General features: G+C 45.0%; 1 protein-coding gene across 2 annotated transcripts in view; it reads right to left on the reverse strand.

Moving 5' to 3' along the window:
* Positions 1-146: 146 nt before the first annotated feature.
* The window catches only part of LOC118082627 (cytochrome P450 2K6-like), a 31,684-nt gene continuing 8,611 nt past the window's right edge, over positions 147-23,219 (reverse strand). The window contains exons 6-10 of one of the 2 annotated variants that reach the window (XM_060272283.1): positions 15,860-16,007; positions 3,798-3,875; positions 2,022-2,206; positions 1,532-1,673; positions 147-1,148 (exon numbers count right to left, since the gene is read on the reverse strand). In XM_060272283.1, coding sequence (XP_060128266.1) covers positions 961-1,148; positions 1,532-1,673; positions 2,022-2,206; positions 3,798-3,875; positions 15,860-16,007 — 741 coding nt within the window. In that variant the 3' untranslated portion in view covers positions 147-960. The remainder of the gene's footprint in view (positions 1,149-1,531; positions 1,674-2,021; positions 2,207-3,797; positions 3,876-15,859; positions 16,008-23,219) is intronic. The other variant, XM_060272284.1, reaches the window with a different exon arrangement.

Consider the following 23,219-nt stretch of genomic DNA (forward strand, 5'->3'; position numbering starts at 1 on the left):
TTGTTACACTGGGATTAGAGAGCAGCATTGTGAAATTATTTGTAGATGAAATTATTCAACTTTAATGAGGGACAACTGCATTTAGTTTGAAAGTGTCCAGTATTTTCGGAACTTTCTCCCATTGAAATACTCACACATATTTTTCTTTTTAGCATAGTTTTTATTCATTTTCATTCTGAAACTGTTTAACATGGTGGCATTAGGGTATATCTTTGTATACATTAGAGCATATGACATGCAACAATGTGAGCAAGGAAGGTCAATAAGTAAGCAGTGCATCCTCTCGTAGTGCCTAAATCCATTCCTACAAAGCTTATGGGGCCCAGTTAAGACAAAATTCAAAGTATTTTAATGGATGTGACTGGATTTTCTTAAGAGAGATTCAAAGCGGACTTTTTAAAATATTTCCTGGTGAGACCATGTCTCCATTGTGAAAGGGATTAGCTCCCTCTTCCCTCTCAGAGCAGTAGCTAGGCAGAAAAGGTTTTGAGTTTTCGCGTTTTTCCACTTATGGAAATGTACGTTTTTATTTTGAGTTTGACACATTTCCGCCATTTTCATTTTTGATATAACCAGACTGTATTCTGTTGATGACGGAAGCCTTAAGCTACCCAGACTCTCAGAGAAAGTTTCCAGACCCTTTATCCTCTTGGTCACATTTTTCTGCGCATCTACTTGGGAATATGATGCTTCAAGATATTTGAAGGTATATGTTAACATGGGAATACATGAACCAGCTCTGTTGTGTCATAAGAACTCAGGGCCAGGTTTTAAGTAAGAGATGATCCAAAGCTAGTTTCACAGGATTCGGCAGTATGGCAGGTAAAGGTTTGTGACAAAGCATGCACCAATTCCACCAGTAGCCTACTCAGCCCAAATACTCTTGTAGAACAGGGCTGTTTTAAGAAAGGCTTGCATTGCACACACAGGTAGGATAAGCAACCTAGAAACTTGTCAGTCTTAGAAACGTGGCAGAGCGCAGAGCTGGTGGGGCATTGGAGGTGTTGTAAGCCCAACAGCAGGAGTAAGGTCCAGGTCTTCTTGAGATGTTCCAGGGGGTGGCTGGAAGGTGAATCTCTGCAGGAGACTTGTGAAGAAGAGGAAGAGCTCCATTTTGGCAAGAGTCTCACCTAAACATGCTCTCCGTCCTGTACGGAAGCAAAGGAAGCAGAGAAACTGGGTTTAGGAGTTGCTTAATAACATCCCGAATTCATTGAAGCAGACTAAAATGCAGAGATAAAATAACAGCTCATGGTGCCCATTTTAAAATAATTTTGAACTCCCAATAAGAGTCATCCTGCAATGTTGAAAATGGGGGGTGGGGTCTTTTCAGCCTGAGGGCCACATTACCTGGTGAGCAACACTGCAGGTGGCGCACACCAATGGTGGCCAAATCTTGTTGCAGAAATGGCCACAGCAACTGATGTGATTCTTTCCTTTGCAAAAAAGGGGCTACATTTCAGGCATGTAAAAATCCCATTGATTAAGTACACACTATGCAGATATACTCAAAGAGGGGGGGGGGAGTTACCTGCGGAGAAAGGCATGAAAGCATCTCTCTTTACGAATTTTCCTTCAGAGTTGAGAAAATGCTCAGGGTAGAATTTATGTGGTTTCTCCCATTGAGATTCATCATGCAGTACAGAGGACAGCAATGGTATGATGAAAGTCCCCTTCATAAGCAAAGCAAGAGTTATTTTAAAATTAAGTATGTGCCTCTGGTACAATAAATATTCAGTGCAGGAGAAATGAGATTTGAGTTTGAAAAACTTTAACATATAAACCATGATCTCCCACCAGAAATGGTTTATTTTCTAACTTCGTTCACCTTCCCACTGAGATCTGTTTAACAGGTTGAAACTGATGCTGTAGAACTGCTGAGGGGTAGACGTTTTGCTTACAGTGCAATCCTATACAAGCCTGCAGAGATGTCACCCACACTGAAGTCCATGGGGCTTACTCCCAGGAAAGCCTTAAAATATATTGTAACTAGTAGGCAGCCGTTCAATGAAACTGATCACCTTTGGAATGAAGTAGCCATTGAGGGTAACATCTGTAGCCGTGGCATGTGGCAGGTTGGTTGGGTTAACATTGGCAAATCTCTGGATCTCATGGACCACAGCATCTGTATAAGGCATTTTTGTTCGGTGTTCAATTCTTGGCTGAGAAGATCCAACAACCTTTTCAATTTCTTCTTGGACCTTTACTGGGGGAAACAAAAAAGAAAAGCATTAATTTTTCTGCTAAGATTATCTCTTTGACTTTGGCTTTTGTCTCTCAAAATATTAATCTCTCCAGCATAGAATTGCCATAAACTGGTTCTCCAATTCCCAGGACTCACATATTTAATCTCTAGAATGTGATACAGGTATTTTTTTAAACAGGACAAACATTTTAGCCAATAACCTGATATACTGATGGAGAGAAATTCATCCCGGATGGTTATTAAGATATCACCACTGGGAATATCCTGAAGTGGTATCTTTTACATACAAGGTAAAGGTAAAGGGGCCCCTGACCATCAGGTCCAGTCGTGTCCGACTCTGGGGTTGCGGCGCTCATCTCACGTTATTGGCCGAGGGAGCCGGCGTTTGTCCACAGACAACTTCCGGGTCATGTGGCCAGCATGACAAAGCTGCTTCTGGTGAACCAGAGCAGCGCACGGAAACACCGTTTACCTTCCCGCCGGAGCGGTCCCTATTTATCTACTTGCACTTTGATGTGCTTTCGAACTGCTAGGTTGGCAGTAGCTGGGACCGTGCAACAGGAGCTCACCCCATTGCAGGGATTCAAACCGCCGACCTTCTGATCAGCAAGCCCTAGACTCAGTGGTTTAACCCACAGCGCCACCTGGGTCCCTATCTTTTACATATAAAGGTCAAAAACAAAGTTTTCGTGATCCTACAGAGCCAGACAAATTATTAGCCAGAGAAAGAGCATTTGGAATGGAAGCTGGATAGGAAGAGGAAGATTCAACAGAGGTGGAGGTGAAAGAGAAATAAATAGGGAACAAGATGGCTTTGAAAATTCAAACTTGGAATATAAATAGGCTAAATAATAAGGCTAAAGGGAATAAAACTGAACATAAGTAAAACTGTAAATAAGTTAAACTTGGATAAATAAAAGTTAATTAAAAGGCCAGGAGATTACTTTGTACCTTCTTATATAACAAATAAAAGAAGAGTTGTCATGTGTATAAAACCAGGTTTGGACCCAAAGCAATTATTCAAAGATGAACAAGGAAGAATATTGATAACACTGATAAAATCACATGGAGAAAAAATATTATTAATAGGTGTGTGTGCCCCAATGGGAAAATACACCAGTTTTTCAAAAGAGGCTAGAATAAATATTATCTAAACATTTGAATGAAATGGTGATTTTAATGGGCTATATGAATGGTGTAGCCTCCCTAGATTGTGGCAGGACTATAAGAAAAAATGAAACAAAAGAAGACAAGCTACTGAATGCCTTTGTTATGATGACTGACAATTTAAGTTTAATTGACATTTGAAGAGAAAAACACCCAAAGGACAATGTACATTTTATTCGACTGTGAATTATTCTGCGAGCCAAAAAGACCCTGTATAGACTTCTAAAGATTTTTATACTAAGGTAAAGAGGGTAGAAATTCTACCAAGAACATTAATGGGACCACAACTCTATAATACTGGAATTAAGAACAGGGACAAGTTCCCCGATGAGATGGAGACTAAATGAAAATTTATTAAATGATCAAGAAATATTAGGAAAAGGGCTAAACAAATTAAGGGATTATTCTGAAATTACAGTGGTACCTTGGTTTTTGAACATAATCCATTCTCGAAGACTCTTTGAATTCCGAAACTTTTGAAAACTGAGGCACAAAGGGCAGTCTGTGAACTTAACAGAGAAAATGGAGAAGAAAACACATACACTCAGTAGAAGCCATTCTAAAACCATAATGTTCATCAGGGAAGACATTCGAAAACTGAAAACCATCACAGATTTAAAAGTGGTATGGGATGCGAGTAAAGTGGTAAGGCGGGTTGTTGTTTATTACACTGCAAAGGGCATAGATAAGAAATAAAAGAGAGCAGGGGAAAAACAAGAAATTTTACGAGAAATAAAAGGAAAAGGAAAAGAATTAATAAAGTCACCTTGAAAAGAGACAGTGAAACAGAATATCAAGATGTTGCAAATGCAATATTTAATGATAATAAATCAAGAAATAGAGTGGAAAATTAAATATTTGAAACAGAAACAATTTCAACTGGCTAATAAGCCAGGGAAACTATTAGCTTGGCAAATAAAGAAGAAACAAGAAAAAAAAACCTGCGTTGATAGAATAAATGTAGGAGGTAGAGTTGTTGAAAATCCGAAAGAAAAAAGAAATCAATTTGCGAGTTTTAATGCAGAACTTTATTGAGGCGAATGAGGCAATTGAAAGAAATGGGTAAATATTTAGAAGACAGCAGACTACCTAGGATACCAAAAGATAAAATGTCATTTGTTAATTGACCTGTCACAATGATGGAATTACAGCAAGCAATTTTACAGGGTAAATTAGGGAAGGCACCCTGACTTGATGGTCTTTCAGCAATATGATATTAAAAGTTGCAGGATTACTTAATACAACCTTTAAAAGATATTATGAATAAGTCTTTGAATACAGGAAAGTTAGCCAAATCCTGGAAGAGTGAATACATAACTTTGATTCATAAGCAAGATAGAGAGCCAGAGCTGGTTAAGAGCTATCGACCTATTTCGTTGTTGAATAAATATTCTAATCTGTTTGCATATTAGCTTATGGGTTGAAAACTGTATTAAAAGATAATACTATGAAGCACCTTGTCTGTGCTGGTTGAAGGAATGGTTGTTATTGAAGAATCCACATATTTTAGATTTGGAAGGTCATGATATCATTTTTGGTTGGCACACTTATTTGTGGTATGAAAAGGTGAAAGTACATAAAGGTTTTACAAACCATATAATCATAATATTAAATATTATAAAACAGAAATTCAATAAAAATTAATTTTAAAAATGCAAACCATATAATCAGGAAAAGAATGTATAGAATATGGGATAAGTATAAAAACCTGTTGGAGACCAAAATAACACTATGGCTTTCACCTTTGGAAGCCATAGCCATGAAAAAGAAAAATATGATGGAAAATTGGGCAACATAGAAATTTAAGTGGAGAAGGTGGATAATTTAAATTAAAATAAGGGTTTATCAGAGATGTTAACAACATGGTTACAATATCATTTGAATGAACTACCGGTATTTAAAAAGAATATGAAGCATGGGGTTGGGGAACAAACATCACAACTAGAAAGAGACCTGTTAAACTGTAATGTTAAAGTGATATATAAAAAGTATAAGATGTTATTGGAATGGGAGACAAAGGACGAACAAGTGAAATCTTCAATGATACACTGGGCAATAGGTATTGGTAATAATATAGAAAGTTTATCGAATGTGGATATAAAATTTACAGAATGTTATAGTTTAAGAGAAAACTACCGGTATATGAAAATGTTATATAGATGGTAAAGGTAAAGGTAAAGGGACCTGTCAGAGGGCCTGGTATGGCTACTCTAGAGTAACGACTCCAGCATGGTCTTTTAAGGCTTTTATTAAGTGCTGATTATTTACAGTGTTCAGAGCAGTAAAAATGCATCCTTAAGGTGAGGTGTCAGAACTCCCGAATGGCGATTGGCGCGTTTTCTTCCAGCACCACAACTTTGGCAGACCCAACCTCTTCCCCCTACGTTTGCGTCGCAATTCGGGAGTTGGGGGGATTGGCCTCCCCCCCGTGCGTCCAACTTCCTGTCCCACCTGAGGCATGGGCTCCACAACCCTGCCTGAGCCTCGGACACCACTTCCTGACTCTCCGCTGGAGGCAGAGCTCTCCTTACTCTCTCCAGCGCTTGGTGATGGGCTGGAACTTAAGATGGGAGGGACTTCCCTGTATCCCTTGTCCCTCACATCCACCCCCCTCCCAGGCTCCTCTCTCCTCCTCCCCAGTGGCTCTCTGCTTGCTGGGGACGAGTGAAATCCCAAGAAGTCTGTGGCATCCGAGCCTGTGGGTGTGAAAATTTCCCCCCAATCCTGCGATCTCTCTCCTTCCCCCTGAGAAGACGGAAATCCCAAGAAGTCAGTGGCATCAGAGCTGGTGGGAGTAAAAATGTTCTGCCAGTCCTCTCCTGCCTCTGACGTCGTTGACCTCGGTGAAACCCACACCTCTTCTTCCGTGTCCTCAAATTCCGCTTCCCATCTCCATGGGGAGCTGCTGCCTGCTATCCCTTCCTCCTGCTCCTCCCCCTCTCCCTCCCTTTCCATGTGCCAGGGCTTGGGCCTGTGGGGGAACAGGGCGTGGAATTCTTCCACTAAAAATTCCTCAGGTACTTCCGTGGCCGGTATCCACTCATTGTGGGATGGCGGAGTGTCCTCCCATGCTATCAGGTACTCCAGTCCTCTCACCCCTCTCCTTGAGTCTAAAATCTCAGTTGCCTCATTGAGCTGTCGGGCGTTTCCCGTCTCCCCCCCTCCCTCTGGAGGCTGATCGCTGTCCCTGAACCTGGTAGAATCATAGAATCATAGAATCATAGAATCATAGAGTTGGAAGAGACCACAAGGGCCATCCAGTCCAACCCCCTGCCAAGCAGGAAACACCATCAAAGCATTCCTGACAGATGGCTGTCAAGCCTCTGCTTAAAGACCTCCAAAGAAGGAGACTCCACCACACTCCTTGGCAGCAAATTCCACTGCCGAACAGCTCTTACTGTCAGGAAGTTCTTCCTAATGTTTAGGTGGAATTTTCTTTCTTGTAGTTTGAATCCGTTGCTCCGTGTCCGCTTCTCTGGAGCAGCAGAAAACAACCTTTCTCCCTCCTTTATATGACATCCTTTTATATATTTGAACATGGTTATCATATCACCCCTTAACCTTCTCTTCTCCAGGCTAAACATACCCAGCTCCCTAAGCCGTTCCTCATAAGGCATCGTTTCCAGGCCTTTGACCATTTTGGTTGCCCTCTTCTGGACACGTTCCAGCTTATCAGTATCCTTCTTGAACTGTGGTGCCCAGAACTGGACACAATACTCCAGGTGAGGTCTGACCAGAGCAGAATACAGTGGTACTATTACTTCCCTTGATCTAGATGCTATACTCCTATTGATGCAGCCCAGAATTGCATTGGCTTTTTTAGCTGCTGCATCACACTGCTGACTCATGTCAAGTTTGTGGTCAACCAAAACTCCTAGATCCTTTTCACATGTACTGCTCTCAAGCCAGGTGTCTCCCATCCTGTATCTGTGCCTTTCATTTTTTTTGCCCAAGTGTAGCACTTTACATTTCTCCTTGTTAAAATTCATCTTGTTTGCTTTGGCCCAGTTGTCTAATCTGTTAAGGTCATTCTGAAGTGTGATCCTGTCCTCTGGGGTGTTAGCCACCCCTCCCAACTTGGTGTCATCTGCAAACTTGCTCAGGATTCCCTCAAGCCCATCATCCAAGTCATTGATAAAGATGTTGAACAAGACTGGGCCCAAGACAGAACCCTGTGGCACCCCACTAGTCACTACTCTCCAGGATGAGGAGGAGCCATTGATGAGCACCCTTTGGGTTCGGTCAGTAATCCAGCTACAAATCCACTGAATGGTAGCATTGTCTAGCCCACATTTTACCAGCTTCTTTACAAGAATATCATGGGGCACCTTGTCAAAGGCCTTGCTGAAATCAAGATAGGCTACATCCACAGCGTTCCCTTCATCTACCAGGCTTGTAATTCTGTCAAAAAATGAGATCAGATTAGTCTGACATGACTTATTTTTCAGGAACCCATGCTGACTTTTAGTGATCACAGAGTTTCTTTCTAGGTGCTCACAGACTGTTTGCTTAATGATCTGCTCTAGAATCTTTCCTGGTATTGATGTCAGGCTGACTGGGCGGTAATTGTTTGGGTCCTCTCTTTTCCCCTTTTTGAAAATAGGGACAACATTTGCCCTCCTCCAGTCTGCTGGAACTTCGCCTGTTCTCCAGGAATTTCAAAGATTATTGCCAGTGGTTCTGAAATCACCTCTGCCAGTTCTTTTAATACTCTTGGATGTAGTTCATCTGGCCCTGGAGACTTGAATACATCTAAACTAGCCAAGTATTCTTGTACTACCTCCTTACTTATTCTGGGCTGTGTTTCCCCTGCTGAATCATCTGCTCCATATTCTTCAGGTCGGGCGTTGTTTTCTTTCTTGGAGAAGACTGAGGCAAAGAAGGCATTGAGGAGTTCTGCCCTTTCTCTGTCCCCTGTTTGCATTTCACCATCTTCTCCTCTGAGTGACCCCACTGTTTCCTTGTTTTTCCTTTTGCTACGGACATACCCATAAAAGCCCTTTTTGTTGCTTTTAACCTCTCTGGCGAGCCTGAGTTCATTCTGTGCTTTAGCTTTTCTGACTTTGTCTCTACACGTGCTGGCTATATGTTTGAATTCCTCTCTGGAGATTTCCCCCCTTTTCCATTTTTTGTACATATCCCTTTTAAATCTTAACTCAGTCAAAAGTTCTTTAGATAGCCAGCCTGGCTTCTTTAGGCACCTTCCATGTTTCCGTCTCATTGGTATTGCCTGAAGTTGTGCTTTTAATATCTCCCTTTTAACAAACTCCCAACCATCATGAACTCCCTTCCCTTTTAGTATTACTGTCCATGGGATTTCACCCAGCGTTTCCCTAAGTTTTCTGAAGTCGGCTTTCTTAAAGTCTAGAATTTGGACCTTAGTATGCTTGGTTGCTCCTTTCCGCTGGATAATAAACTCCAGAAGAGCATGGTCACTCCCACCTAATGATCCTGCCACTTCTACCCCACTAACCAAGTCATCACTATTGGTTAGGACCAGATCTAAAATGGCTGATCCTCTTGTTGCTTCTCCCACTTTCTGGACAATGAAGTTGTCTGCAAGGCCAGTGAGGAATCTGTTCGACCTTATGCTCTTGGCTGAGTTTGACATCCAACAAATATCAGGATAGTTGAAATCCCCCATTACTACTATCTCACTTCCTTTGGAATGCTTGGCCATCTGTTCCAGGAAGGCATCATCTGTGTCCTCAGTTTGGCTTGGGGATCTATAGTAAACTCCCACAATGAGATCACTGTTGTTTTTCTCTCCCTTAATTTTGACCCAGATACTCTCAATTTGGCTTTGAAGTTTTAAATCCTGGATCTCTTCACAGGTATACATATCCCTAACATATAAAGCTACTCCTCCTCCTTTCCTGTTTGGTCTATTTCTCTTAAATAGATTGTATCCCTCTATTACTACATTCCAGTCATGAGACTCATCCCACCAGGTTTCAGTGATGCCTATTATGTCATATTTAGTTTGCTGTACCAAGAGCTCAAGTTCATCTTGTTTATTTCCCATGCTCTGTGCATTAGTATACAGACATTGAAGACCGTTGATCATTCCCCCATGTCTCTTATTTAAGGATATTTTCGTCCCACCACTAGGTCTGCATGCTGCTTGCTCCATTTGGTCCTTGACATTTGGATGATCATCTTCAGCATTTGATAGACTCCTACCTTCAGGACCACTGTCTCCCTCCCCCACATAAGTCAGTTTAAAGCCCTCCTGATGAGGTTTTTGAGTTTTGTGGCAAAAACATTCCTCCCAACTTTTGTGAGGTGCAGTCCATCACTTGCCAGAAGTCCATCATCAAGAAACTGCAGACCGTGATCTAGGAATCCAAACCGTTCCTGTTTGCACCATTTGCGAAGCCAGTTGTTCACTTCCCCTATTTTTCCCTCTCTCCCTGGGCCATGTCGTTCAACTGGGAGGACAGAAGAGATGACAATTTGTGCATCTAATTGCTTCAACTTCCTGCCCAGAGCCTCATAATCATTTTTGATCTTCTGTAAGCTATGGCTTGCAGTGTCATTGGTTCCCACATGCACCAAAAGGAAGGGGTATTTGTCGGTGGGTTTTATTATTCCTTGCAGCCGTTCTGTTACATCTTTGATCTTGGCCCCAGGTAGACAGCACACCTCTCGAGACATCTTGTCAGGCCCACAGATCACTGCTTCTGTACCCCTCAGTAGGGAATCCCCAATCACCACTACACGCCTCTTCAGAGGCTTGGTTGGGATTCTTCTATGTGCTGTCCCTTCCAAGGTTACCTGGTACTTTCCCTGTACGGCGACAGCAGTGATCTATGAAACGCTGGGTGCACTCTCATGTCCTCCGGCAGTGCTAGCCTGAAGGCTACCGGGTTGACCTGTTGCGTGACCGTGAAGGGGCCCAGCCTCCTGTGTGCTCACTTTCTGCATCGCCCCCTGGTGGGAAGACCTTCCGAGGATAACCAAACCTTGTCCCCCACCCTTATGACCTCTCCCGGCCGCCTGTGGCGATCTGCCCCCTTCTTATACGCTTCCTTGGCCCTCTCCAAGTGTTCTCTGAGCTGTTGGTGCACCGTCTCCAGGTCCTCTGCCCACTCCTCGGCCTGTGGGCCCTCTTCCTCCTCCTCCCCCTCCCTCTCCGGGAAAGATCTGAGGTCGCGCCCATAGTTGGCCTTAAAGGGCGACACCCCTGTGGAGACGTGCACCGCATTGTTGTAGGCAAATTCTGCCAGTGGCAGGCGATCCACCCAGTCCGTTTGCCTCTGGCTGACGTAACATCTCAGGTACTGCTGCAGAATGGCGTTGACCCGCTCCGCCTGTCCATTGGTCTGCGGGTGCCGAGCCGTCGACAAGCTGACCTCCACCTGCAGGAGGTTCATGAGCCGTCGCCAGAACCTGGAAACAAATTGGCGGCCACGATCCGAAATAACTCTTAAAGGCAATCCATGCAGTCGGAATACGTGGTCCACAAACAGTTTGGCCGTCTCTTCTGCCGAGACCGCCCTGGCACACGGTATAAAGTGGCACATTTTGGACATGAGGTCCACCACCACCAACACTGCGGTCTTGCCCCTGGACGACGGCAGGTCTGTGATGAAGTCCATGGACACTACTTCCCACGGCCTGTGCGGTGTGGCTAATGGCTCCAGCAAACCTGCTGGTGGCGCTCTGACCACCTTTGCTCGCTGGCAGGTGTCACATCCCCTGACATAATCCCGAACATCCTCCCGCACCCCTGGCCACCAGAAGTGTCTCATGACTAGGTGAGTGGTTTTGTCCCTTCCGAAATGACCCGCCGTTGGGTTGTCGTGCATCTGCTTGAGAACCTTACCTCTCAGCTGTTTGGTCGGGAGGTACAGGGCTCCCCTGTAAAAAAGCAAACCCCTCTTCTCCTCAAAGTCTTTGGCCTGCTCCCTCCCCCCTCTCAGGTCTCTGAAGATGCGGGTGGCAAATTCATCCGCTGCCGTCAGTGCTGTGAGTTCTGCCTCGCTCACCACTGCTGCACCGCATGACCATGCAGATGGGGGGAAAACGTGCCTGGGTGCTGGTGGCAACTCCTCCTCCATGTACTCTGGCTTGCGGGAGAGGGCATCCGCCCTGACGTTCTGCTCCCCCGGGATGTAGTGGATGGAGAAGTTGAAGTTCGAGAAGAACTCTGCCCACCGTATCTGCCGCTGGTTGAGCACCCTGGCCGTTCTCCAGAACTCCAGGTTCTTGTGGTCTGTGCACACCTGGATGGGGTGCTTGGCGCCCACCAGGAAGTGTCGCCAGTGCTGGAACGCCGCGTGGATCGCGAGAAGTTCCCTATCAAACACTGTGTAGTTGCGTTCAGGCTGGGTCAGCTTCCTGGAGAAGAAGGCACAGGGTCTCCACTCTCTGTTGGCGTCCAGTTGCAACAGAATCGCTCCCACAGCTTTATCAGAAGCATCTGTCTCCAGGCGTAGGGGCGCATCCTGCACCACGTGGAACAGGTGCTGGTCTGACGCGAACACCCTCTTGAGGCTTTCGAACGCTGCTTGTGCCTCTGGTGTCCACCTGAACTTCTGCTTGCCTCTCAGGCAGTCGGTGATGGGAGCCGTGACCCGAGAGAAGTTCTGGATGAACTTCCTGTAGAAGTTAGCGAAGCCTAGTAGTCGTTGGGCATCTTTGCGCGTCCTGGGGCTGTGCCAGTCCAGGATGGTCTGCACCTTGTCCTTGTCCATTGCCAGTCCCTTGTCTGACAGCTTGTAGCCCAAGAAGTCCACCTCCTTGGTGTGAAACTTGCACTTCTCCAGCTTCACATACAGGTGGTTGTCCTTCAGGCGCTGCAACACCTCCCTGACATCCTTCACATGCTGCACTGGGTCATTGGAATAGATAAGGATGTCATCCAGAAAGACCAGGCAGTTCTTGAAGAGGAGGGACCCCAGGACGTGGTGCATGAAGGCCTGGAAGCAGGCTGAGCCCCCTTGCAACCCGAAGGGCATCACCAGATATTCAAAAGAGCCCAGAGGCGTGAACATCGTGGTCTTCCATTCATCGCCTTCCCGGATCCTGATCAAGTTGTACGCCCCCCTCAGGTCTAGCTTGGTGAAAATCTTGCCCCTGCGTGCCGCTGTCAGGAGATCATCCACTCTGGGCATGGGGAAAGCCACTGGCTCTGTCACCGAATTCAGCCGTCTAAAATCCACCACCAGGCGGCGCTGTTGCGTGTCTTTCTTGTCCACCCAGAAGACCGGGCTGCCCCCTGCTGCCTTGCTTTCTCTGATGAACCCCCGCTTGAGGTTCTTGTCGATGAAAGCGCGCAGATCCTCCAGTTCCTGGTCTGACATGGCGTACAGCTTGGCTGGGGGTATAGTTGCCCCTGGCACCAGGTTGATCTGGCAGTCAAAAGGCCTGTGTGGGGGTAGGTGGTCGGACTCCGCTTCGCTGAAGACCTCCTGCAGGTCCCAGTACGGCTTGGGTATCGCCTCACCCCCTTTGACGTGCATGGTGGCCACCGTGGCTATCGGAGGCCCCTCCCCTGGTTGGTGCTGCATGCAATGTTCCAGACAAAAGTCCGACCCAAACGTGATGCATCTCTGGTGCCAACTTATGGAAGGGTCGTGGCGCGCCAGCCAGCTCATTCCCAAAACGATGGGGGGGTCTGAGATGGTCGTGACGTTGAAAGCCAGTGTCTCTGAGTGCCTTCCCACCGTCATTCTCATGGGGGGGGGTTTGATGAGTGATGGCCCCTCCCAGCAACTCTCTGCCATCAATGGTGGCCACATGCAGGGGAAAATCCAGCTGCAGAAGTTGGATTTGGTGCTCTTCTGCAAAGTTTCTCGAGAAGAAGTTGGCAGATGCCCCACTGTCAATTAAGGCGAGGACTGACAGGGGGTAGCCATTTGGGAGCGTCAGCGTGACTTCTAGAACCACTCCTGCTCTGGGAGGGGTGGGCTGGCTCTGCTCCTCTCTGTGCGGGTGGGCGGGCTGGGGCTGTTCACTGCTGACTGTGCCTGGCTGCTGCCCCTTGTCTCCTGCAGCCAGGCTGTCTCGTTTCCCTGCTGTGGTGCTACGTCAGTGGGGGAAGGTACAACCGTTCCCGCCTTTCCTTGCCACTCCCTACGATGAGGGCAGTCTCTGACGCGATGCCGGGGGGAGTTGCAGAGAAAGCAATTCCCTCCTCTTCCCTCCTTGCGTTTTGGCGCCGCCGGGGTTTGAAAAGCCCGCGCGCGCGCTCCCCCGATCTCCATCGGTTCCGGCTCTGGGCTTGGTCTGGGCGGGTCTGGGGGCGGTCCCTGGGGTGGGTTTTGGTGATGTGGTCTGTCCTGAGAGCGTGGGAACCAAGGTTTTGCTGCGCGCGTCGCTTGTTTGTCATACCATCTGGATTCCTGCCTCACCCCCACCGCTAGCGCCGCTTTGCTGAGCTGATCCATAGTCTGCGGTCTAGGACCTCTTGCCAGCTCATCCTTAACGTCTGCATGCAAACCTAGGTAGAAGGCTGATTTCACTGGCTCACTGTTCAGATCCCACCCCAGTTTGTGCACCAGCATGGTGAATTTCGCCCAGTAGTCTCTAACTGTCGATTTTCCTTGTGTTAGGTCATGAAGCTCCTGTTTAGTGGCCTCCATTTCACTGTCGCTAGCGTACATTAATTTTAAAGCTTCTAGAAATAAAGTTGCGTTCTTCATGCAAGGATTTTTTTGCGCGATGAGCGGTCTTACCCATTCCCGGGCGGCCCCCGTCAAATGCTCTATGATAAAGTAGACTCTGTGCGCGTCATCTGGGAATTCTGCTGCATGCAATTCCAGCGCATAATTTATCTCAGTCTCGAATCCGAGGTACTCCCTCGGGTCTCCGCTGAACTTGGTGACTAGGCTCTGTCCCCTTCTCACTTGGACTAGCTGCGGCTGGGGTGCCCCCCCACCTCTAGCGGCTTTCTCCTCTTCCAACTTTTTCTGCAGGTCTAATACCATCACCCTTAGCTGTTTCTCAGTCTCCTCTTTTGTCCTCACCTGGTCCACCAGCTTGTTCAGCTCCTCCTGCGCCCCTCGCGCTTCCTCCTGAGCGGCATGCAATTGCTGCTGTGCGTGCGCTGTGAGGGTCTGTAGCTCCTGCTTCGCTGCTTCAGCCTCCAGCCTCCAATGCTCAGCCTCTTGAGCGCTCATCGCTGCACTCCAAAGTAGCCAAAAAAGATTCGGGAGTTGCTGTCAGAGGGCCTGGTATGGCTACTCTAGAGTAACGACTCCAGCATGGTCTTTTAAGGCTTTTATTAAGTGCTGATTATTTACAGTGTTCAGAGCAGTAAAAATGCATCCTTAAGGTGAGGTGTCAGAACTCCCGAATGGCGATTGGCGCGTTTTCTTCCAGCACCACAACTTTGGCAGACCCAACCTCTTCCCCCTACGTTTGCGTCGCAATTCGGGAGTTGGGGGGATTGGCCTCCCCCCCGTGCGTCCAACTTCCTGTCCCACCTGAGGCATGGGCTCCACAACCCTGCCTGAGCCTCGGACACCACTTCCTGACTCTCCGCTGGAGGCAGAGCTCTCCTTACTCTCTCCAGCGCTTGGTGATGGGCTGGAACTTAAGATGGGAGGGACTTCCCTGTATCCCTTGTCCCTCACAGGACCCCTGACCGTTGGGTCCAGTTGCGGACGACTCTGGGGTTGCGGCGCTCATCTCACTTTATTGACCAAGGAAGCTGGCATACAGATTCTGGGTCATGTGGCCAGAATGACTAAGCCGCTTCTGGCAAACCAGAGCAGCGCACGGAAACGCCGTTTACCTTCCCGCCGGGGCAGTAACCTAATAGATTGGATCAAATGTATAAACCCAAATTGAATATGTGCTGGAAACGTAAAGAGAAAGAAAGTACCTTTTTCATATGTGGTGGTCTAGTAAGAAGGTTAAAGTTTACTGGAAAATGATATATAATGAGCTGAAATTTTTTTTTAAGATGTTTAAAAATCCAGAAGCTTTTCTTATGGGAATTTTGAAATCAGAACTACCTAAGCAGTATAGAAATTTATTTATGTATGCGAGCACAGCTGCAAGAATGTAATTTGCCCAAAAATGGAAGGAAGAAGAGGTCTCGACAAGAGAAGGATGGAAACGGAAATTAATGGACTACGCAGAAATGGCGAAACTTACCATGAGAATAATATACTGTATCAAGATAACCATTTTTTTTTTAAAAAAAGAAAGGAATGGAAATGGTTTATTGAGTATTTGCAAACAAACTGTAAACATACTAAGACATTGGAAGGATTAATGTAAAAACCTGCAGTTTCAATATATATATGGAATATATATGAGAATATATATCTAAAAGAATATGTTGAGATAATATGGAGTATGCAGAAAGATGAAACGAAATGTAAAGAACCACAGAAAGAGGGAAAAGCAAGTTCAGGTTTAAATGTTAAACATGATTGAACATTATAAATATTTTCTCTCTTTAATAGTTACATATAACTGGAATTAAACTATTTCAGATTAATGGGAGCCAACCCAATTAAAATCACTCACTCTGAATTTCAGGATATTTCATCATTAGTAACAGTCCCCAGCGCAGTGTGGTAGAAATGGTCTCCATGCCAGCAGCAAATAAGTTGGCCACAATAACTGTTAAGTTTCCGTTGTGGAAAAATGCATTTGTCCTGTTCTTCTTCTTCTCCTGGGTTGCAAAGAGTATGAATTGGTTAGAATGAATAGAGTGAGAAAATTTCATGTGCAAAGATAAAAATGAATACCTGACAGGACCCGATGATCCAAAGTATCATTGCACATCACCCCAATCACTGAGCAGAGAGAGATTCCAGGTCTTCCAGACTATGCCATCATGATAATATAGGGTTTATTTACACATATATACAACCCAAGCATAAGATGGAGGGGCTCAGCATCAACACCCCAAAACGACTTGCTTCTCCATAGTCACAGCTGTTGTTCTCCATCTACCAGCTAAGACCTGCTGTTTAGACCAGCAGTCAACCTTTTTATACCTACCAACCACTAATGCATCTTTCTTGATGGTAAAATTTCCTTTCCGCCCACCAGTGCTCGATGGAAGGGGGATTCAGCTTGTGCCCTACCACCCACCTAGAATCCTGAAATGCCCACTAGTGGGCGATAGGGACCAGGTTGACAAAGGTTTAGACAAAGGAACTAGTGGCAGTATTTCGGTGACATGTATATCGCCCTCATCTCACAAAGAAACTTGTCTGACAGATTCAACAATAAATTCCTCCATTAGAATGAACCCTTACTGGGTACAAGATCCCCACAAGCTGGAACGTACACAAGCATCATGCAGACTGACCCCACAAACATGCAACAATATTATATGATTGCATACATGGAAGGCAGCATTTCTGGTGAACACTTGTGGAGATCTGAAAAGAATGTTAACATAAAGTGTTGTTTTCTGCTGAATGGTTCTCAGTTGGACATCTCATAACATCTTTAATGTATTTAGTCATAGTCTAAAATGGCAAAATGACACAGGAAAACCACATATTAATCTGGAACTGGTTCATTAAACTGAGATAGACAATGTGGTGCCCTCCATATTTTGCAAATTGCAACTCCCTTCCGCCACACTTTCCAACAGGAAGAGTAACACCCATAGAGTCGCTGGTTGTAATAGCTGCCTGTCCCGCTGGGAGCCAGAGGGGAGTGAAGAGAGGAATTAGAAAAGGGAAGAATCTTAACTGTGGTGGTTAAGAGGGAGGAGGATAAAAGCTCTCCCCAGGGAGGCTCACCTGACGCTTTCATTATACTGTATTTCATTACATCATCTTCCAATCCCATCTCCTGTTGGCTATGGTTTCCCATCCTTTTTCTTTATATGGCTTTCATTTCCTCTTCTATTTCCAAGAATGTTGCCAGAGGCTCAATAGCTTTCCCCTCTAATTTCAGTCCAAATTGTACGCAGAGGCCTTTCTTTCTGAACTGTATCTATGCCAGCTCAGGAGATTTCTTCTGTACAGGGTTTCCTTCCCCTCCCTCAACATCATAACTCTGCCTTTTGGCTGTTTCACCCCTCCAGGCACCTGCGTGGATGTCCTCTCGATTTCATAATCTATTGCCTCCCACTTTACCATTCCGTTCTCCTGTTCTGGCAATCCTCCATCAGTATTTTCCCCAAGTACTCTGTAACCTTTCTGGTCCAATCCAGTTTTATCAACAATTTAATGTATCTCCTCTCTAAATTCTTCCAATTGTTGATTCAATAGTTGCTGTATGACACCAACCAGCAGTAGGGTGTTTTTCACTATTTAAATTCACCCAAAAAGAAGTTAATTTTTTAAAAGAGAAAAGAAAATGTAGGGGGAGAGATAATAATTCTAAGCACTTTATCACTTATACCTTAACCCTTATTTCAGACCCAGTAGAGTGCACCCTCCCAGTTCCCACCTCTTTCCTCAGCTTCCCACCCTGAGGGATCCTCTCTGCATCTCACACAGATCCTTTCATCTTTGGTCCATCACTTTCCTGCAGGTATCATCATTCATCCAAAATATGGAACTTTAAAAAGAAAACATACATATAGATAGAACTGACAGAGAACTAATAACTAACAATGATTAAAAGTCACAAAAAAACAAGCTAAAAAAACAAATAAAGCAAAGGAGGAATAAATAAAGCAAAGGAGGAAAGGGAGTCTTCTGCATCTCGGTCTGCCAATTATGTATATAACTATTATTCAAAATATTCAGATTTTGCATTCCAGAATAACTTCTAGTTGTATTAATATCCAGCCTTTTCTCATTCTGCTAGATGATATTTTTTGATCGTTACTCTCAGGTCTCTTGGGTTCACCTAATTCAGCTCACAAAGTAAAAATATAGCTCTTTAGTTGTTGATCTCATCACGTGTCTAAAATAGCCTGGGAGACAGTCCCAGTAATGGTTAAGGATGATTGCCTCAAAAGATGGCAAAAGGATATTTCCAAATTTGTCGGGGGGGGGGGGGCAAAAGGCCAAGGATTAAACATAAGATACTTACAGATACAAAAGAAAAAGGAGGCTTCGCCCTCCCAGATATTAAATTATATTACGAGACTGCATGCATTGCTTAGTTTGGATTAGGGACTGGATAAAACTGGAAATGGAAGAAGCAATTGATTTGGACGGACACAACAATAGATATGGATGGCACATATACTTATGGTATGGGAAAGGGAAAGTACATAATGGATTTTATGACCACATAATTAGGAAATCATTAATGAGAGTGTGGGGAAGATATAAGGATTTAATAGAACAAAAAAAACCTTGGTGGTTATCACCAATAGAATCTTCGTTACACAAACTTCAGGGGTTCCAACAAATCTTAAAAGTATAATTGCCCACACTTATTTGCATATTGTATCTTCATTAAATCATACTCAGTGCCACATTCCAGTCTCATTTCTAGTTGGTCATGCTTCACTTTGGTTTAAGAAAAAGGAAACGATTCTCTCTCTCTTTTTGCAATTTCTTCCAGTCATTTTTCAAACCTATGAGGTGAGGGGCTTTTTCTGCCTGTTTGTTCATTTCAATTTGTTAACTAGAATCTCACCTTCTAAATCCGATCTCTGCCACCTCCAATCATCTTTTAACATCTTTAATCATAATTCCATCAATCTCTTCGGGCTTCACAAGAGCTCCTTTTATTTATTTCATCCCTTCATACAGCTGTATTCATTTCCAATCATAGTAACGGTTAAAAGAACTGAAGCCCTAATTTAAAGGTGATTTCGCAGTGCATGGGCCAATCTTTTTTCCTTGCTGTGAGATGCCTCTTGTGACAAATTGAAGCACTTTTAAAATGTTTATTTCTGCCCGGCTGGCAAAGAGTTAACCCACCTCCAGCCTGACTGGCATAGAACTCTGATGGGGGCGGGACTGTGCCAGGTTTAAAAAAGGAGGGAGGGTCGGTTTTGGTCAGTTAGGAGGGAGAGGGAGGAAGGTGTGGTGTGGTGTTATGAGGTGGCTTGTTAGAAGACAGTGAAGAGGCTAGGACAACTTAAAGTTAAATGTTTGACTGAGTTTATTTTGTACAACTGGAACAAAGCTAATTAATAAATGACACGTTAAAGAATCACTTATGTTTTTAACACAATAAAACTTCATCTCTGTTTTTGCCAACAAGAGGTCCGTCTGTATTTTTCCAGCGAGGTACCAGGACTCACAGCCGTGGTGACTCAAGAGAGGGCCAAACTCACCTCAGGCAGGGAGGTGGTGGTTTGTGTCCTGAAGTTACACGGAGGAGGCTTAGAAGGGTAACCTGAGGTGCCAAGAAGTTGCCAGAGTGCCTAGGGCAAACTTCTACAGTGGGGGAATCCAACTGAGGGAGACCCTTTACTGGAGGCAAGAGGTTATTCCTGGGGGACAGCCTAGAGTTTCTTAAGGTGCCAGGTCACGCAGGCTGGAAGGCTCTCCTTACTTTGAAACCCATTAGGAAAAGGGGTTTATTTTTTTTGAGGCGGCAGGAGAAGAGGGTGGGTGTTTTCCCCTCTGGATTCCTGTGTCGCAGTGATAGTAAGGCAGAGTGGGACCAGGGTCGTCACATTTTTGGTGGCAGCGTCGTGATCGAAATTAAAAGCTCACGCGCCTAGTTTGGTTTGAGTCTGTCAGGATTTTCCTGTGAGGAAAATGACTCACGTAAGAAAACCCAGAGAGGCAAAAGGAGATGAAAGAACGGAAGGGGCTGAGGGAAGCCCAGATTCTCAGGTAGAACTTATGAAACTACGAATTGAGATGGCCAGAATTGAAAGTGAAAGGGAGAGGGAAAAAGCTAGAATTGAAAGTGAGAGAGAAAAAGCCAGAATTGAAGCTGAGAGGGAAAAGATAGCATCTGAAAATGAGAGGGAAAAAGCTAGAATTGAAGCTGAGAGGGAAAAGATGGCATTTGAGGAGAGAATGCAGTCCGAGAGGTTAAGGGTTCAATTAGAACAGGACAGAATGAAGCTTGAAGAGATACGTTTGCGATCAGAATTAACTAGTAGCCCAGTTAATAATGATAGTATCGCAATTAATTTAAAAAGGTTCCCCAAATTTGGAAAAGACGATAATGTCGAATCGTTTCTATTTACCTTCGAACGCGTTTGTGTGGAATTTCAAATACCTGAGGAGAACTGGATGCTTTATTTAAGACCTCAAATTTGTGGGATACTAAGTGAAATTTATGCTGACCTGAGGGAAGAAGAGCTGTCAAGTTACCAAGTATTTAAGCAAAGGGTCAGGGTTCGATGTGGACTCACGGCTGAACAAAGCAGAAAGGCTTTTCGTGAGGCAAAAAAGGAACATAAAGAGACTTATGCCCAACTAGCTAGCCGCTTAGATAAATTACTTGACAGATGGATTCAAGGGAGTGGAGTGAAGGACTTTGATGAGTTAAAACGATTAATTTGTTTAGAACAATTTTTTAAGCAAATCCCTAGCAATTTACGTTGGTTCTTGAGGGATAAAAAACTGAAAACTGTGGCACGGGTTGCAGAGGTCTTAGATGAACTACAAGGAGATTTCAATGAAATAGCATTCCCAAAACACTCACAGAAGGGTAATCCATGGAGAAACAGAGAAAATAAAGACAGGCAAGAAAATTTTCCTGTCAGGGAATCAGTTTCTGATAAGATAGGGTCAAAGAAAATCACTTGTTTTTTTTGTAATCGTGAGGGCCATGTACGTGCCAGGTGCCCCCTGCTGGTTAAGTCGCAAACTACACCTTCTGCAGCTAAACAAGTAAAACTGGTAATGCAGTCTCAGGAAAATAGCTCGCCTCAGACAGAAGACTCAGAGAAATCAGACAGTCCAGCTGAGACTACTTCTAAGGTCTTACAGGTCTGGAGGGCTGAGCAGGAGTGCAACCAAGATTACATGGAGCCAATTGAATTAAATGGTCAGTCTTTTTTAGGTTTGAGGGACACAGGAGCAGAAGTCTCACTGGTCAAATCACAATTTGTTCCAAAGGAGCAGTACCTCAAGGGTCAGTCCTATAGTTTAAAAGGCATATGGGGCCCACATTTTGAAGTACCATTAGCTGAAGTTGATATTACCTACAAAGGATTTTGTGGCAAGTGGAGAGTAGGAATCCTAAATGAATTGGAGGTACCCTTTTTAATAGGGAATGGCCTAGCTAGTCAGAAGCACCGTATTCAAGTGATAACTAGGTCACAGTCTCAAGTCACTGAGAGTAATCCTCCTGCAGTTATAGAGCCACACATAGATCCTGGTGAGGATGAAGGGCTGATTAGCGTGCCAGTGGTCCAGGAGCACGGTGCCCAATTCTTGAGTGATCAAAAAGAGGATGAAACTATAAAAGAGCTGTGGGGTAAAGCACAAAGTCCTACTGCAGAAGTAACTGTGGAGAACCCCTGCTTATTTACCACCATTGAGGGAAGATTGTATAGAATTTCTAGGAGGAGGAAAACTGCTGCTGTTTGGGAAAGGAAGAAACAGTTAGTGTTGCCAAGAACTTACCGGTTGCAAGTGCTACAAATGGCACACGACGCACCCTCAGCAGCGCATCTAGGCATTAGGAAGACTAGTGATAGAATCCAAGCAAGATTTTACTGGCCTGGGATGGGCAAAGATATCAAAGAGTATTGCAAGTCCTGTGTGATCTGCCAAAAAGCAGGCAAAAGAGCGGACAAAACGCGAGGCTTGTTACAGTCTATTCCCGTAATTACTGAGCCCTTTTCCAGAGTAGGAGTGGACATCCTCGGGCCTATCTCCAGAGTTACTAAAAGGGGGAATAAGTTTATTTTATGCCTAGTGGATTATGCTACGCGCTATCCAGAAGCAATACCTCTAAAGGACATTGACTCAAAGACTGTAGCAAAAGCCCTCATGTCGGTGTTCTTAAGGCTGGGATTCCCCAAGGAAATTATAACAGATTTAGGGACATCCTTCACGTCCAAGACCATGGAAGAGCTTTTAACTCTTTGTGGGATTAAGCATGTTAAAACTACGGCTTATCATCCACAGTCGAATGGCTTGACGGAGAAATTTAACTCAACACTGAGCCGGATGCTAAAAACCTATTCCATCAATCATCCTAACGACTGGGATGAGAGGCTGCAACACTTCCTATTTGGTTATCGCGAAGTGCCGCAGGAGAGCACAGGGTTCAGTCCTTTTGAACTCCTATTTGGACGACAGCCACGAGGACCCCTAGACTTGATGAAAGCAGCGTGGTCAGGGGAGGAGCAGATCGACAGCCCTGATGTTGTGACGTATCTACAGGAGCTGCAGAGCGACCTTCAAGAGCTACGGGAGCAAGCTGCTCACAACTTGCAGCAGGCACAGCGTCGACAGAAGCAGTGGTATGATGCACACGCAAGAGACAGATCTTTCCAGCCTGGTGACAGTGTGCTCGTGTTAAGAACAAGACGTCGAAAGAAGTTGGAGATGTCGTGGGACGGTCCCTTCAAAGTGGTCGAGAGGATATCGGCGGTGAACTATTTGGTAGAGTTAGATGGGGAAGGGAACCGATGTAAGAATTTTCATGTAAATTTACTTAAGCCTTATTTTGACAGAAATAAGTTGGTGTTGCAAGTAAAGGGGAAGGTGACCCAAGGAATTCATTTAACTGGATGGGGAGAGCTAAGTAAGGGCACAACTCTAGCAGAGGTGTCATTCGATGAAAGTCTGACCCCAGAGCAAAAGGAGCAGTTAAAATTAGTCCTTGCTCAGTTTGCTCAGATCTTCTCAAACATCCCAGGGAGGACCAGCCTAGCAACTCATAAAATAGATACGGGGGAAGCAAGACCCATAGCTACCCCTCCTTACAGAGTGACGGGGGAGCACGCCGACTTGGTCTCTTCAGAGATCAGGGAGATGCTTGCACTGGGATTGATTGAGCCCTCTTACAGCCCCTGGTCATCGCCCCTGCTCTTGGT

Source organism: Zootoca vivipara, chromosome 3 (assembly GCF_963506605.1).
Source record: "Zootoca vivipara chromosome 3, rZooViv1.1, whole genome shotgun sequence".
Classification (NCBI taxonomy): Eukaryota; Metazoa; Chordata; class Lepidosauria; order Squamata; family Lacertidae; genus Zootoca; species Zootoca vivipara.